We start from the raw sequence: 16,785 nt of genomic DNA on the forward strand, positions 1-16,785 counted from the left end.
ATGCAAGCGTTTGGTGGATTCTATGCCGAGGGGATGCGCAGCTGTATTATCCAACAATGGTCATTCGATAAAGTATTAAAAATTTAAGCCTTTAATTGTAACATTGTAATGAATTAATTTTCTATAGTTGTAAATATCTATGTACTTAATACTGCTATTAATTATCACAGCTGAAACTTTTAATTCCATACATTTTTATTAATTTAAAGAAAACATTAATTTTATTAACAGACTTAATCATACTCTTTGCAAGCTGGAATGTGGACAAATCAAATAAAATAAAGAATTAAACTAAAAATTACCTACACTGCTTTTTTTCTTCGATTGAAATCCAGCTTGCATGCCACTGCTATTATTTCACACACAGTTGTACATACATATGTATGTAGATTTGAAGTGGTGCATGAATTTTTCAGCTAGGACAGGGGTTGGCAACTTACAGCTCACGAGCCACATGAGGTTCTTTGGATGTGAACCTGCGGCTCTTTAGCTTTAAGCGCAAATATAATTTAAAAGTTTTAAATTCATACTTTCAGACCTTGGGTGTTAAAAAGCAATAAAATTACATAACAATGCATATCAAAATCTGGCTTAATTTTCATATAAGTGTCAAATACTTCAAATAAATAAAATAATTGAATTTTTTACAGTGTTTACAGCTTTGTCTGAAATTGTGAAGTGCTCAGTATATAATCAGAACATAAATTTCAGTGAGAGTGGTTGTAGAGATGTCGGTTTTAAAATTGTTGTCACGTGTCCATGTGGTGATAGAATGATAAATTCAGGACCTTTTATCAATAACGGATAAGAAATAAATCGAAAATTAGCATTTGTCATGAGACTTTTAGGCGTTGGAGGAGAAGGAATAAATGTCTTTTGTAACCTGAAGGACTTATGCTGTGGTTTGGGTAAACATTGTTACGCTAACATCGTGGCAATTAAATCATCATTTGAATTACATCGCAGAAGGATACCCATACATACATATGTCCAAATTTTATTCCTGAAATGTTGGTATAACTGTCCTCTATAGTGTCACAGAGGTTGAACGTGATCTGTCTATTAGTTTATTTTTGACATTTAATTATATCAGTTAACTGCAGGTGTGCTCTACGATTTTCACTATGGATAAAAATATCGAACAAACAATTTGTCTTCAATTTTGTGTTTTGAACGGGATTTCGTGTGCCGAATCGTTGAAAATGTTGGCGAAAGCTTATGCCGAGTGTGCTGTATCAAAAACACGGGTCTACGAGTGGTAAAAGGCTTTTGCAGAGGGCTGAGAAGTCGAGGAGATTTGCCACGATCTGGGCGCCCATCAACGACTTCAACGGATGAAAACGTAGGTGAAGTCAAGGAAATGGGGCTGGTAAACCATAATTTAAGTTTGAGGGAGATAGCTTGTGACCTGAGCGTGGCTCACGAATCATTTTGCAACATTTTACACCATCCATACACCATTGGGCATGAGACGCGTGGCTGCTCGACTCGTTCCAAGAGAGTTGAATTTCTTTAAAAAAATTCATCGGAAGAAGGTGGCTGAAGACATGCTTGAGCAAGTGAATTCGAACCCAACGTTTATCCAGCGCATCATAACAGATGATGAGACGTGGGTATATGAGTTTGACATGCAAACCAGTCAACCAGTCAAGAGGCGGCATAATGGCGCTATCCACATGAGCCGAAACCCAAAAAACCACGTCAAAGTCGGTCAAAAGTGAAAGTCATGCTACTCGTTTTCTTTGATTATCATGATGCTGTGCACTCGGAACTCATTTCAAATGGTTCTACGGTAAATAAAAAATATTATTTGGAAGTTATACGATGTTTTTGAGAGAATGTGCGTAGGAAACGGCCCAATTTGTGGAAAGAAAACTCATGGATCTTGCACCACGATAACGCACCGTCGCACAAGGCTCATATTGTGAACACTTTTTGAGTAAGAACTCGACATATGTCATCGAACAACCACCGTATTCACCGAATTTAGCCCCCTGTTACTTTTTCTTTTTCCCAAATCTTAAATTGCCACTCCGTAGACGACGCTTTGGGTCGATAGAGGCCATTAAGGAGAATTCGCTGAAGGAGCTAAAGAAGATCTCTTCAAACGCGTTTAAAAGGTACTTTTATGACTGGACTAATCGTTGGCATATGTGTACTGCTTCGAATGGAGGCTATTTTGAAGACGACGAAATAAATTTTGATGATTAAATAATTATTTTGCGTTTTATTAAACAATTCCCGGCACTTTTTTGGCAGAATGTACAGGGCCCGCCATCTATCTTTACGGATTTGAACTAGGTATTATTTGAAGAATGGTAACACTTAGCTGTCATCTGATTTGACAGAAAATTAGTTTTATTCTTCCGCTGAACGAAAATGGTTGTGTATACGCTCAAAGGCCCGACCATCCAATGCGTTTTCGCTTCGCTTCATGGGCTTGGGATCGACTTGAAGAAGATGAAGACTTTTACCGAAAAATCATCTTTTCGGATGAAGCTCATTTCCATCTCGGCGGGTATGTTAACAAGCAAAATTGCCGCATTTGGGGCTCAGAAAACCCGCACGCACTCGAAAAAAAGCCGATGCATTCACAACGAGTCACTGTTTGGTGCGGATTTTAGTCGAGAGGCATCATTCGTCCATTTTTCTTCGAAAAATTGAAGAGGAGGATATTGGTGGCATTTGGTTCCAACAAGATGGCGCTACTTGCCACACAGCGAATGCTACGATCAATCTTTTGCGCACTGTCTTCGAAGATTGCATTATCAGCCGAAATTCTGATATCGTTTGGCCGCCTCGGAGCTGCGATTTGACGCCGTTGGATTATTATCTTTGGAATTCCGTCAAAGACCAGTGTTATGCCAATAAACCAGCAACAATTGATGTACTGAAGACCAACATACGGGATGTCATAGCTGAAATACAGCCGCATACAATCGAAAATGTGTTGAAAAATTGGTACCGATCGTATGGGATGGTGCATGGCTAGCCGAGGCAGCCATATGAATGAAGTTGTGTTCCATCATTAACCGGAAGGATTGTACTTCAAAATAAAAAAAACAGTTTGGAAAAATATTGAGTAGTTTCTTTTTTATAGCATTTTTAATTCCGTAAAGTTATATGGCGGACCCTTTATAAATATTGCCAAAAAAATGGAAGTAACAGTTATGCCTCTGTGAGGATTGAACTCACGACCCCTGGTTTACAAGACCAGTGCTCTGCCACTGAGCTAAAGAGGCGTATATATAAAAAAAGGAAACAATTTCAATAACTCGGCGAAAAAGCAAACTTAATATCTATAAGTGAGGCTTTAAATAGAATTTTAGATACTAAGCGTCTTATTTAATTATTTTAAAAGCATTTTTAAGTTACGATAACGTTTAATGAAATGTTTAAGTAGACGGGATCGATCTTCTGATGTTCGAAGTCTGAAATTCGAAGTCTGAAATTAAATACACATTTTCTCTTATCAACAGCTTCTGCTATAAAAAAATCAAAAAATTAGTTTTACGCTTTCAGTCTTTGTTTTTTGTTCGTGTGAAAACAAAAATTACTACTACCCGACATGTGTTGCAAATTCTCAAAAAATAAAATAGATTAGATTAGATTCTGTATGAGGTTTGCACTTTGACCTTGGTATTTTGTGCCCTCTACTTCTCACAGTACCTCATACAGACCCAGTTCCCTTATAAACTCAGGATAGAGCTGCTTTGGATTGGTACACTCACTGCCTTTCTTCTGACTGCAGTTGGCCAAGATTTCTCAACCTTCTCGGCGCTAAAGTGCTACATTCCAGAAGAAGGTGCAAAAAATAAAGAAACAACAACCTGTTAGAACAACATGCTGGACATTTCTTTTTATTACTTTCTTATATCTAAACCCTGCGGATAAACAAAACTTGTGCCTTTTCGGATACATTTTTCTTATACGTTTTTCATATATATTAAGCTACAGGGTGGGCCATGCAAAATTTGCTTTTTGAATCGGCTATAAAAAAAACAATCAATATTTTTTCACGCCATTTACTGTAACCGCGGCTCCTCGCTCATTTTCGAAAAAAAAAAATGGCCCGATGATGCCGCCAGACCAAAAACCGCACCAAACAGTGACCCGTTGTAGATGCATTTGCTTATCTACAGTAACGAGTGGATTTTCTGAGCCCCAAATACGACAATTTTGCTTATTGACGTAGCCACCGATGTGAAAATGAGCTTCATCAGAAAAGAAGAAGAAGACTCACCACTTTGGAAATAGGTTTTCAATATTTCCCCATTTTGTTCAAGCGTATAGCGTCCCATTTCGTAAATGTCAAACCTTTAAGTAAATTATGAACACATTTGACATGTCATTTGTGTTACCATTCTCAAAAAAATAGGTGGTTCAAAAAGCAAACGCTATATGGCCCACCCTGTATAAATACTTGGCCATAGCAAAAACAAAGATTTTATAAGTTCTACCCAAATTTATTCAAAGACTGTTCTTAAACTTTATTTTTCATAGGTAGTTATAATTGATATACGCGAAATCGGTCCATTTTCTCTATTCCAAAGAGTTAAAAAAATCGTGGTTAAGTTACTTAGGAAGCTAGTTTTGTGTTTCTCTGCTCATAATTCTGAATACAAATTATATAGGAAACTGTGTTCTGCATTCCATTAAATTAATGTATGTTAGAACATCTTAACCACCGGTTATCGTAATTTAAGGGTTAAACTTAGTAATACTAACCTTACGGTCAATTCTTCACTTCTACTTTCCTTCGTAGCTCTCTCTCTCTCTTTTAGCTGTTTTCAACAAATTAGATTTTCGTCTTCCTCGCATAATTAAAATTAAAAACAACCGAAACGGACGCGAATAGTAAAAAAAAAGTTTTGTAAAGACACATAACCGCACAACACAGCTATTTTTTTCTATTAAAGCAGTAACACAAATGTCAATAACACAAATTTAAAAAATCGTGCCACTGGATGCTTAGATTTTATTCAATTTCATTAGCCTCCAGAAAATTTTTTCCCGAAAATCTTTTTTCTAATAGTTGATATGACTCATATATTTATAAAATTCATACATTTTAAACAAATTTCAAAATAAGCCAAGAACCGAAACGAAAGATGCAAAGTCGTCCCAACGATAGTCGGTTCTACGTTACCGGAACGACTCGGACGCAAATATGGATTGAGGACCATGGCCTAGAACTCGCCAAACATAAAACCGAAGTCATCCTTATGACACTCGAGGTCAGCATGCAAATAGGCGACTCGTCCTTAGTGACCCAAAAAGTAGTGAAATACTTAGGTATTCAACTTGACCGCAGGCTTACTTTCTGCGCTCAGATACGGCTTGCAGCTACCAAAGCAGCAAATGTCACGGGTATGCTAAGTAGTGGCAAATATCGGTGGGATAACACGGAGCAATTTCGGATTTATATCCGGCCAAGGATATCAGTCCGGTCGGATTTCCCCTGTACATATCCGCAGAATGTTTTTGCTGTCACAACAATAAAAAACAGCAAAAACGTAAAGTATATTTTTACCTTCAAAAGACGTCTCATGTAAATGAGTTCTGAATACTTTGGAGGCCTGAAGTTTTAGGAAAATGTAAAAAAAAGTAAGAGAAAAAAGGTTAGTTTCACGCAAATGTCTATTAAGAAACATGAGAACTTAATAATTGCTCTATATATGTACATTATTAAAATGGTTTTTTCATGTCATACATGAACAGCTTCAATAGTTTTGGGGTCCTCCGAATAGCACTCATTACTAAGCTCATTTTACCGAATTTAGTTCTTTAACGCAAAAGAAAAAAATATACAACTTTTTCATAATTTTGTTATATGTCTTATTGACAATTAAATGAAGGTATTTCCATCGTGAAAACCAGCATTAACACCGATAATAATGTCAGCCTGGAAATCCAACGTAGAATATCTCTTGCCAATAAGTGCTACTTTGGACTAAGGTGGCAACCCTCTTGAAAGTATTTGAGAAATTAAGTTCCCTTAAGCTGTTAATCATGATTTGACCTCCGCATTGTTACATTTTATTAATTTTATTATATTCACTTCAACTTAATTTTTTAAATAGGTGGCAACCCTATTGAAGATATTTGCGTAATTAAGTGCTCTTAAACTGTTAATCATGAATCGACGTCCGTATTATTATATTTTATTTATTTTATTATTTTTACTTGAACTTAATTTTTCAAATAGGTGGCAACCCTCTTGAAAATATTTGCGAGATTCAGTTCTCTTAAACTGTTTGTCATGATTTGACGCCCGTTGTTTCGAATAGGTGGCAACCCTCTTAAGAATATTTGCGAAATTAAGTGCTCTTAAACTGCTAATCATGAATCGACGTCTGTATCCTTATATTTTATTTATTTTACTATTTTTACTTGATCTTCATGTTTTAAATAGGTGGCAACCCTCTTGAGAATATTTGCAAAATTAAGTTCTCTTATACTGTTTATCATGTTTACCAATTCACGTCCATATTGTTATATGTTATTTATTTTATTATTTTTACTTGAGGTTAACTTTTCAAATAGGTGGTAACCCTCTTCAGAATAATTTCGAAAATAAGATCTCTACTCATGATTTGGCGTGCGTATTGTTATATTTTATTTATTTTATCATATTTACTTGAAGTTAACTTTTCAATTAGGTGGCAACCCTCTGGGAAATATTTGCGAAATCAAGTTCTCTCAAACTGTTTATAATGATTTAACATCCGTATTGTTATATTTTATTTATTTTATTATTTTTACTTGAATTTACTTTTTCAAATAGGTGGCAACCCTCTTGAAAATATTTGCAAAATTACTTTTTATCATTCGGTTCGCGTGTTGTAATACAAGATTGGTCTTATTAATTTAATTTAACTTGTTTAGCAGGTGGCAACTATCTAAAATAAGTTCCCCATATTTCACTTTACATAGATCACAAGCTACTGTGCACAAAATTCCAGATAAATCTGTTCAGCCGTTTTCGCGTCATTGAGTCACAAACATCCAAACTCACGACCCCACAATCATACGAACTTTCACATTTGAAATATTAGTAGGATACTGCATCATCCGATAAGAATTAATTATAAAGTTTCAAATGTTATACACACTTTTGTTTAAGTATTCATTTATTTAAAAATCACAAGCCTACAGTCCAATCAGTTTTTTCTCCTTTCTACATATAAACAAATTTCATTCCAAACTCAAATTTGCTTTGCCCGCATTAATCTGTTGCATTCAAGTCGTTCACATCGCGCTGCTCATGACTTTCCAATGGTGCATCGTAGTTGTCGTTGTTGCTGTTGTGCATGGTAAATGGCCGTTGTATGCCTTCCTGTGACTCTCGCCTCGGTGTACTCCATGTATATTTCGAAAAGCTCACATTTATTTTACCCCCACTCCTAATGCTCGCCCTCGGTCGCACTACCGGCGTACCAATACGTTGGCCCGTCACGTTCGTGTTGTTGATTGCCGCCATTGGTGCTGAAATTTGAGGTGTGACCTGTGATTTTGTATGTGTCTCCTTGCGAACACCTACCATCAACGCTTCGCGACGCGCATTCTCTTGAAATTGTTTGACCCGCTCTCTCATTGCCGTCTCACGTTTTATCTCCTTGTCGATTTCGGAGCGTCGCTTTTGCTCAAAGCGCTCAATTGCATGCTTATCACGCTCTTTATTACGCTCGACTATTAATTCGGAAATCTCTAAACGTTTTTGCTTTAACTCGTCTTTGGAAAGCTTCTGAAATACTTCTGGCCAGATGCCCTTTTGCTTCTTCACAAGTACAAGACGCGCTTCATTCTTGAAAATGCGACAAAAACTGGACAACTCGTCAATTTCATTGACAAGATGACGTTCGAAGAATATTGGCGGATTATTGAATTTTATGTATTGCGGTAAGAGAATGACATCCGGTTTGCGCGTTATTAGGCGATTCAATTCAATGATGATTTTGATATCTTCTTCTGTTTGTGTTACTTGCACCATGGCTGATTGAAGAATGAAGACTGCAAAGTTATTATTATTTGTCTGGCCAATGGTTGACCTCTGTCTTATTTTCTCTTGTCTTGTCTAGTCCTGTCTTGTCTAGGCAACGTGAATTAGTATTGTGTTTCGTATGCTTTTCATTGATTGCTTTCGCCCGATTCGATTTGTTTTTGACTTCCGTGTTTATTTTATACATCAAGAAATATTGTAACAATATTTATTTACATTTCTTTCAATACCTGCCTACTGGTTTCGATAGATTTATCGACCAAACAATTCGGTTGAAAGCATTGCGCCCTGTCTGGCCGTTTGAGCAGTGAAATGGCGGCCACCTCTTTGCATAGAAGTTTATGCATAAGCAAGAGGGTGGTTCAACAAAACACTAGTCTAAATAAAAGGGTTAGTTTGTAGCTTAGCAATGGAGAAAATGAGTATTGTTAGTTTTAAGGCTTAATGAGAGAACGGTCCGTGATTTATGAATCATGGGAATAACCTGAATTGTTTTTAAGTTACTATAGTACAGCTCTTTATTACTCCTCTTCACAGTGGCGCACGTCAGTCATACTTGACACTTGTTGACAACTGTTGTATACAAACAGGCAAACAATAGTGAGCGTAAAATTTAAAATAAAGATTTCCATCACTCAAAATCATTTTTTTATTTAGTAAAACAATAATTCAATAACAAAATTGAGTGACTAATTTCGCATAGTAATACAATTGTACACGGTGGAGGCAATGGTTGCAGCTATATTCCGTTCGGGACTAGGGCTGGTTGATTGGGTTCCTGAGCGAAGGCTCAAATTAGTTACTCTCCCAATCCACATCAGTAACTTACATTTATGAGAATTATGAAGGTATGTATATTGAGATGCACTCCTCAATCAGTTGGTCTGCCCACGCATATTTCATAATTATCGTGAATCGATAAAAAATCTTTTGAAAATTTTGCTTTATGGAACACTGAATCATGCATGAATTCTTTGTGTATTTAGCTACGAATTTCTACATACAACTTCCAAATTTTATTTTTATAAAACAGTATTTCTGCATACCGAACAGATCCGAGTTAACTTCCGCTTGAGACCCGTCTTAAAGGCTTCGCTTTTGCACTTTGTTTGTTCTTGGATTTACGCAAATAACACAAGACGAAATAACTAGCAGCCTATGAGCTAACCAGCCCCGTGAGGTAATTCCTTTTTGGACAGTTCCGCGGTGAGAGTGGAGAGGTGTTAGTACGTAGGCGTAGCTGTGAGACTACAAGTCGTGCATACTACGTGTATAGCAGTACTCATGAGAGTTTCCTCTTCACGGGCGTCATTCCGAAAAAAAGTACCTCCCGTCCATGGGAGGGAAATCAATTGTCTTTGTGCTCTCCTAAATATGTCTTAAATCTAAGCGATTTACATATACACCAGTATTCATTTTTGATTGTTCAGCAGCTGAGATGTTTGCCCTACAAAACATACTTATTTCCAAAAAACCGCATAGCTACTTCCATCAAAGCTGGGATAGATGCACAGAACATTTTCCATCTTCTCGTTGTCTCACTGATATTTGGTCTCCATTTCACAGAACGCAGTGATCGTCCAAATGAGGCGGTAACACCAGAAAACATCAAAAAAATCCACAAAATCATTTTGAGAAATTTCGCCGGTAAGACATTTCGCTCAAATGAAAAAGTTATCGCTGAAATTGAGGCCTTTTTTGAGGCAAAAGATAAATCGTTATTCAAAAAAGATATTGATTGATTTAGTGGAATGGTTGCGTTGTTCTTAATGGAAATTACGTTGATGAATATAGCGAAGTTTGAACAAAAAAACGTGTTTTCTTTGTTAGGCCGGAGACTTTTCAGCATGTGTGTTACACTATATCAATTTCTTTCTTCAACAACATGGAAAACTAAATAATTTGTGTACACATACATACATATTTATTCACTTTCATTTATTTGAGCAACTAACAACGCTTTGCTTTTACAACTTCGTTCTTGTGAAGTGTTTTTCGCGCCACCCTTGATGCGAAAGGAAAGTACACAAATCTTCATCGATGCACGGATAACTCATCAATGGTAATTGTGATATTGTGCCAGAATTGACATTTGCATAACTATGCTAAAAAAAGCATTAATATCTTGCACATTTTTTTGTCTTTTACCTCATTTGCAAACCCTGCAGGAAAAACGAGACAGGTGTAAACGGATTTGATGGATATTATTTCAAAAGTATTGGCACCAACATTTATTAATATCAGTAATAATAATAGGCTTATATATAACTGGCACTTACACCCATTTTTTAGGTTTTTGGTCGAGCTTCTTTTCCTATTTGTGGCGAGCGTCTTGATGTTGTTCCCCAAATGGAGGGACCTACAGTTTTAAGCCGGTTCCGAGCGACACATATTTTTTATAAAGAGTGATGGCTAAAGAATTGTTCTTTGGAATAAACTATTGTGATTTGGCGAATACTCTTTTGTGATTGAAATGATTTCTAGGAATCTAGGTCTAGCCTTGCACTTTTAGGCTGTCTTCGAAGAGGGACGGTTTTTTATGGGATGAATTTTTTATAGTGGAAATCCACTGAGAGATTTTCGTTTGCCTGTTGGTGGACTATCGCCTTTAGAAAAAACGAATTCTATCATTTAAATGCTTTACCCACGACTAAACTCCATGAAAATCAATTATATTGAAGGACGAAAATTTCAATTTTCAAACCATTTTTCACATTATTTGGATCGTTACGAAAAAATAAACGAAATTTTAAATTCTCTTGATACTCTTTCATTTTGATACACATAAGTCTATGTCAAATAAGTTTATGGGGTGTAAAGGGGTTTAAGGGGTCTAAGGAAGTAGCTTTCAACTCCAATTCCTGCTCTCATCTCCACGTAGTATACCCTGGTAACCTGAGCAACCATAGGTGAAGATGAGGCATCCAACATTCCCACGGCAGTCGGTTCTACGTGACCGGCTAAGGACTGTCACCCCAGCTGTTCAACAAAAAAAACGAGGTATCCAATCCTCCTGGGAGGTATGATCAGGGCTAAGGAAAGAGAAAGCTTTGGGGGTCTACTGTTACATATACAGGGTGGGCCAAATAAGACCTATAATGACTAAAGACTACTGCCTAGCAGTACGCGCAGTTGCTCCATCATTTTGAGTTACAACAAAAAAAACGAGGTATCCAATCCTCCTGGGAGGTATGATCAGGGCTAAGGAAAGAGAAAGCTTTGGGGGTCTACTGTTACATATACAGAGTGGGCCAAATAAGACCTATAATGACTAAAGACTACTGCCTAGCAGTACGCGCAGTTGCTCCATCATTTTGAAACCACAACTTAGGATACTGCTCCGCCATTGGCCGCAAAAAGTTTTCAATCAATGTTCTGTAAGAAGCTCCTTTTCGAAGAAATATGGACCGATAACTCTAGTGGCCATAACACCGCACGAAACAGTACATTTAGATGGGTGCAACTGATTTTGGTGTGTTGGTGTTGGTTAATTGGTACCCGCAGAAATGTGGAAAATCCAACCTCTTTCTGAGGTGCATAGATTTGGAGGTGCAGAATTTATGTTTATACGGAAATAGTTCTACAATTGAAACCCCAACAAATTGTTCAAATCGTTATGATATTTCCGCCAGGGAAACCCTCGGGACAAAAGGAATTGATGATGATATGGTTTTATAGAATTAGAATATTTTTTTAATGCTGAGTTCAAATAAAACTTTGAGGGCCGTTAAAATAAATAAAAAAGAAAAATCTTAACGTATCACAGGTATCCTCTCTAGTATGAGTTCCAGGCTATAAGAACATCGAGGGTAACGAGAAGGCGGATGAGTTCGCTCGACGAGAATCCTCATTAAGCTCGACCGAAGCGGAGCCAGTAGAAGCTCTCTGCAGCCAGATTCAGGCAGTGCTAGAGTCCCACTGTTACAGCATTTCAAGTAGACGATGAAAGGGTTTACCAACCTGTGCAATGTCCAGGAAGGCATGACCTGACTATAACGCATCGCTTCAAAGACCATACAACTGCTTGGGTATGGTCGAGCCGACATTTCAAGACCAACCGCGGTTCTCACAGAACTCTGGAATACATGCTAGCCGCATGAGACTAGACTACGAACTTTTGGCAAACCATTTCTCAACAAAATGTCAGGATTTGAATTTAGGTTTCTTCTTTTTTTTCTATGTAAATATATACAACGAAGTGGCTATAGGAAGCAGTACTCTTGAGAACTCCATCGCCAAAACAGCACAGCCACTCAAACAACAATGACGCAGAAATCGATTTTCTATGTGTGAGATGTATTATTGCGCGGTGTAAATCTAAGTTATATTGGAAGTTTTAATAATATTTCCTTGTTTCAGCAAATGACATTTTTCCAGCTGTGTGTATTTAGCCATAAATACACAGGCAAATTAATTGTCTTGGATTGGACTTGTATCAGAAATAAAATTCGATGAATCGAAAGGGTATAGAAAAAGCTATTAAATATTCGGCGCGTGCGGCTTTTCTGCAACACAAATTCTAAAAAAATATTTACCAATGTTTAAATGTGGGTTTGTTATTAGCTGCCAAGGAAAGTATAAATACGACAAACTTTGAGAAATGAGGGAACAAAATCATTTAGTGAATTTTCGTTAGTAAGACATTTCAAAGTCTCTGCTACATGGAATTGCACGCTTTTTAACTGTGCGGCCTGGCGTAACGAATTCGTGTGCATAATTTTCACATTTGACTTTTTCGGACGACTATTTTTGGATAATCTTTCTCTGGTGGACACCAATCCACAATTTGATGCTTAGTCTCGGGCTCGTATTCAAAATACCACGTCTCGTCACCATTTTTTTTTTTTTTCAATTATTTTCATGCAAAGCAGAGGAGAAGCGTCAAAATAAAATATTAATAGGTCGATTTTAAAGAGAGTTTAAATAAAAGAATTAAGTTGCGGGTATTTTGGATAAAATAGTTAATGAGCAGTTATCATTTCCTTCAGATACCTGGCAGCTGCTGACTACTGGAGCACTTCCAAGATGTCTAATGATCCAAGTATTTTGAGCATTACCGTAAATTTTTCTGGCATTGGTTTATTTGTAGGCGTAAGAATAATAAGAGGAAAGCTACACCAATTTTGAGATTAGTTCAATGTTGAAAATGTTTGCCAATTAATTTTTTCTTTTTAAGCAAAAATATACTTTTTGAAAATTTTTTGTTGAGAAAAATTAAAAATTTTTTTTCAAAGTTTTGACTAAATTTTTTGAAATTTTGAAAATTTTTGCCAATTAATTTTTGTTTTAAAGCACAAAATATACTTTTTGAAAAATTTTTCTTGTGAAAAATTCAAATTTTTTTTCAAAGTTTTGAGTAAATTTTTTGAAATGTTGAAAATCTTTGCAAATTAATTAACTTTTTTTAAGCACAAACACACTTTTTCAAGGTTTTTTGTTCAAAAATTAAAATTTTTTTTTTTCAAAGTTTTGACTAAATTTTTTTCCAAAATTTTGAGTAAGTTTTTCATTTCAAAATTTTGCATATTTTTTTTTTTGTTATTTTGGGTAAATTTTGTTCTTTATTCTTTAATTTAGAGCAAGTTTTTTTTTAATTTTTAGTAAATTTTTGATTTCGAAATTTTTTTAATTTTTTTTCCTTCCATTTGTTTAATAGCCTAGACAGACGGCGGCGTTAATCGGGATTACCGGCGCAGTTAATTCTGATTAAAATTGTAGTGTGACAGACGGTTGTTACGCGCGTTAATGAACAGCTGATTTGTGTATTGTATAGTTTTGTCAGTAAAAGATGGACCGCAGGCAGCCGTCCATTTTATTAAAAAAAAACCTAAAATTGCAATTTCTCAAATTGCTCGGAAATATGATATTAAAACATTTAACGTAATTTCGAACGTTACCTCCAGTACTAAAGTATTGGAGCAAGACGTGATCAGAGTCTTCTTCCCTCTCCGTGCAGATTGGGCAGTTTGGGAAAGTGTCATGGCCGAATCTATGGAGGTATTTTAGAAATACTCCGTGGCCTGAAAGGAATTGGGTTAGGTGGAAGTTTGTTTCCCAATGGTTCCTTTCTAGCTAATGCCCATGCGTCCATCTACCTTTCGGTGATCTATTCCACCGGTCTTGCCAGTGGGCGATCGAACGACGACTTTCTTCTTCTGCAATATTTTTACGACTTGCTCTACCGTCGAGTTCAGATAGCCTTATATACACTCTCTGCATTTCCTTCACCAAAATGTCTACGGGGACTAGACCGGCTATAACGAAGGAAGCATCGTTCTAAATTGTACGGAAGACGCAGGTAGTCTGCAAAGCGCTTAGTCGATAAGTTCAGTGCATCAGCCCAGATCGGTGCGGCATACAAAAGAACCGTGCTGACTACCCTGCTATATAGTATTCTTTTGCTGTGTGTAGGTCGCCCATTGTTTTGGCATTATTCACGACAGACAGAACTGCACACTCGATGCCTTCTCCACAGCGTATTCCAGGTGCATTTTGAAGTTTAAACGGCTGTCAACCATCACTCCTAGGTATTTAATAGCGGGTTTTGAACTAATGGTTACAGTCCCAACATTTACATTTATAGTTTCTACTATCTTCCTGCTGCTTATTAAGACTACATCGGTCTTATGCACAGCTAATTCCAGCTTCATTGACCTTAGCCAAATATATGTAGGTGATAGAAATAGATGTAGGTGAGAAGAGATGGGCTAGCTTGATATCTTGTAAAATTTATGCTGTAGACACGGTGGAGGTAAAACTTGGCAACGCCTCTTTTTATATCTTATAGCAAGAGTGTTTGATTGCTTTTTAGAAAGCTATGTATTGACATTTTTTGTTCAACTGATATATTAATAATTTATTTATTCTTCTCAACAGCGAGCAGAAAGCTAAATAATGTAAGTATTGTTATTATTATTATTATCTATACCCTACAAGTTGAAAGGTAACGATTGTCATAGAGTGAGTAAGAGCATCACATGCACATTGGGCGGGAAATCAGATTATTTTCCCCCACTACCATAACAAAGGTAACTTGCAAAATACCATTCAAACTCAGCAAATTGCCTACTTCAGCGCACGTTTACTTACGGGTACCTGTCTTGCTGGGCTCATATGCGCTTAAAGAAAAATCACAGCTTTTATTAATCATTAATTTAATGTTATATAGTCATGTAATTAACACTTCCAAGTTTTGAACATATGAATTTGTACAAAAAACATACACATACGCATGCAAATACACCAAAATTTAACCGAACTGCTCCGTTTGTTCTTGCACGGGACGCGTTATGGTATAACGTTTCTTAAAATCCTTGGTTATATCGCCATTATTATTCCATAGAGTTATCGCACTGGTGCTATACAAGGGATAAATGTTAATCAAACGCTCTTTTTTGGCGATGTCCTCCTTCGGTACTTTCTTGCAAAACTCCTCAAAGTATTCGGAGTTAGCCTTGTCCGGTTTTATGTTCACTAAACGATCATTGTAGCGGATATATTCATCGTAGAGCTCCTGCCAAAGGAACTGTTCATAGCAGCGAGCTCGGGTAGCTGGAAGCAATAACAAGCACTGACATATCACAAATGCTTTTCAGAATTTTAATGCGATATCTTACTTTTTGGCGTTTTTAATTTGGGTGATTTAAATTTATCTTTCATTTCACTGTACTGATCTTTTGAACACATTTTTAAAGAAGTTTTACAGCAGATATAATGCAGAACTATGAAATAGTGAGCGATGTATACGGAATTGCTTCAAAAATTGATTTTGTTGAGAATAAACAATTAGTATAGAAACCGGTTGTCAAAAGCACTCACTGAACAAATTTAAGTTGCTATGGAAGTTGAAAATATATTGCCAACCAAGGCGCATTTATTGAAAGTGGTGGCACTAGACCAACAACAATGTTATTGACAAGGTATTGGCGAGGTAGTAAACAAAAAATTAATTACAAAAAATTATTTAATAACATGGACACAGCGAAAGAAAAAAAAAACAAATCAGCTGACTTACCAACACCACCATTAATAAGGTAAAGGGTCTTTAAAAAGTGACACCCAATCTCAGTAGTGAATAATTCAGTGAATATTCGGTACAATGCCGCACGCTTTGAAAAAAATGATGTAACGGTGGGATAAAGGAGCGTGTCCTCATCCTTAAACTGAAAACCGCACTCTTCGGAGACTTATAGTTTTTAAGTAATTTATTGTTAAAATTGTGTAATTTAGCGAAAGGTAAATTTACAAGCAATTGTAAAACTATTATTTCCAGAAGGTTAGGTTAGGTTAGGTCAGAAAAACTCGCAAATTTTTTTTTGAAGTGAAACTTCTTAGGCGTCGACGGACGAGCGAGAATGGAGAGTAAAATTTCAAGGTCATGCAACGTTTTGGGCACTTTCGTTCCGCGAGAGAGAAAAAGGATATAACGTAGAGGAAAAGGAGAGCGAGAGCTATACCTTATATTATATATATCTTAGATACACTTTAGGCTATTTTTCCTGAGTTTTTCCTTGTGGTTGCTAATTTCTAGTGAGAAATAACATTGCCAATTTTTTGGTGCTTGTTTGTTGGTGCAAACTTGTAGGAAATATATTGTTGGTGCCTACTTTTTGGCGTTATATTTCCTTGGTGCCAACTGTTTGGGACGTTTTTTGGTACCACTATTTTTGGCGTATTTTTTGTGCCTATGTTTTGGCGCTTATTTCCATTTCCTGGCTATAAAGTGCTATCCATTCCGGCGTCGGATTTATTGATATTGCCTTTGGTAATTTGTGCCGTCGCAG

At 36.5% G+C, this 16,785-nt stretch overlaps 2 protein-coding genes and 1 non-coding gene across 3 annotated transcripts; all 3 read right to left on the reverse strand.

Moving 5' to 3' along the window:
• Positions 1 to 3,171: 3,171 nt before the first annotated feature.
• Positions 3,172 to 3,242, reverse strand: Trnat-ugu (transfer RNA threonine (anticodon UGU)). The gene has a single exon. It is a non-coding gene; the product is annotated as a tRNA-Thr (tRNA).
• A 3,914-nt stretch (positions 3,243 to 7,156) lies between these two features.
• On the reverse strand, positions 7,157 to 8,162 carry LOC128867933 (dynein axonemal assembly factor 4). The gene has a single exon (XM_054109560.1). The coding sequence runs from the start codon at positions 7,991 to 7,993 to the stop codon at positions 7,229 to 7,231; it is 765 nt and encodes a 254-aa protein (XP_053965535.1). The 5' UTR covers positions 7,994 to 8,162; the 3' UTR covers positions 7,157 to 7,228.
• A 6,999-nt stretch (positions 8,163 to 15,161) lies between these two features.
• LOC128868260 (uncharacterized) lies at positions 15,162 to 15,772 on the reverse strand. Its single transcript, XM_054110130.1, has 2 exons — positions 15,619 to 15,772; positions 15,162 to 15,553 (listed from the first exon to the last, which is right to left on the reverse strand). The coding sequence occupies exons 1-2, from the start codon at positions 15,686 to 15,688 to the stop codon at positions 15,252 to 15,254; spliced, it is 372 nt and encodes a 123-aa protein (XP_053966105.1). The 5' UTR covers positions 15,689 to 15,772; the 3' UTR covers positions 15,162 to 15,251.
• Between the last annotated feature and the right edge of the window lie 1,013 nt (positions 15,773 to 16,785).

The sequence above is a fragment of the Anastrepha ludens genome, chromosome 6 (assembly GCF_028408465.1).
Source record: "Anastrepha ludens isolate Willacy chromosome 6, idAnaLude1.1, whole genome shotgun sequence".
Classification (NCBI taxonomy): Eukaryota; Metazoa; Arthropoda; class Insecta; order Diptera; family Tephritidae; genus Anastrepha; species Anastrepha ludens.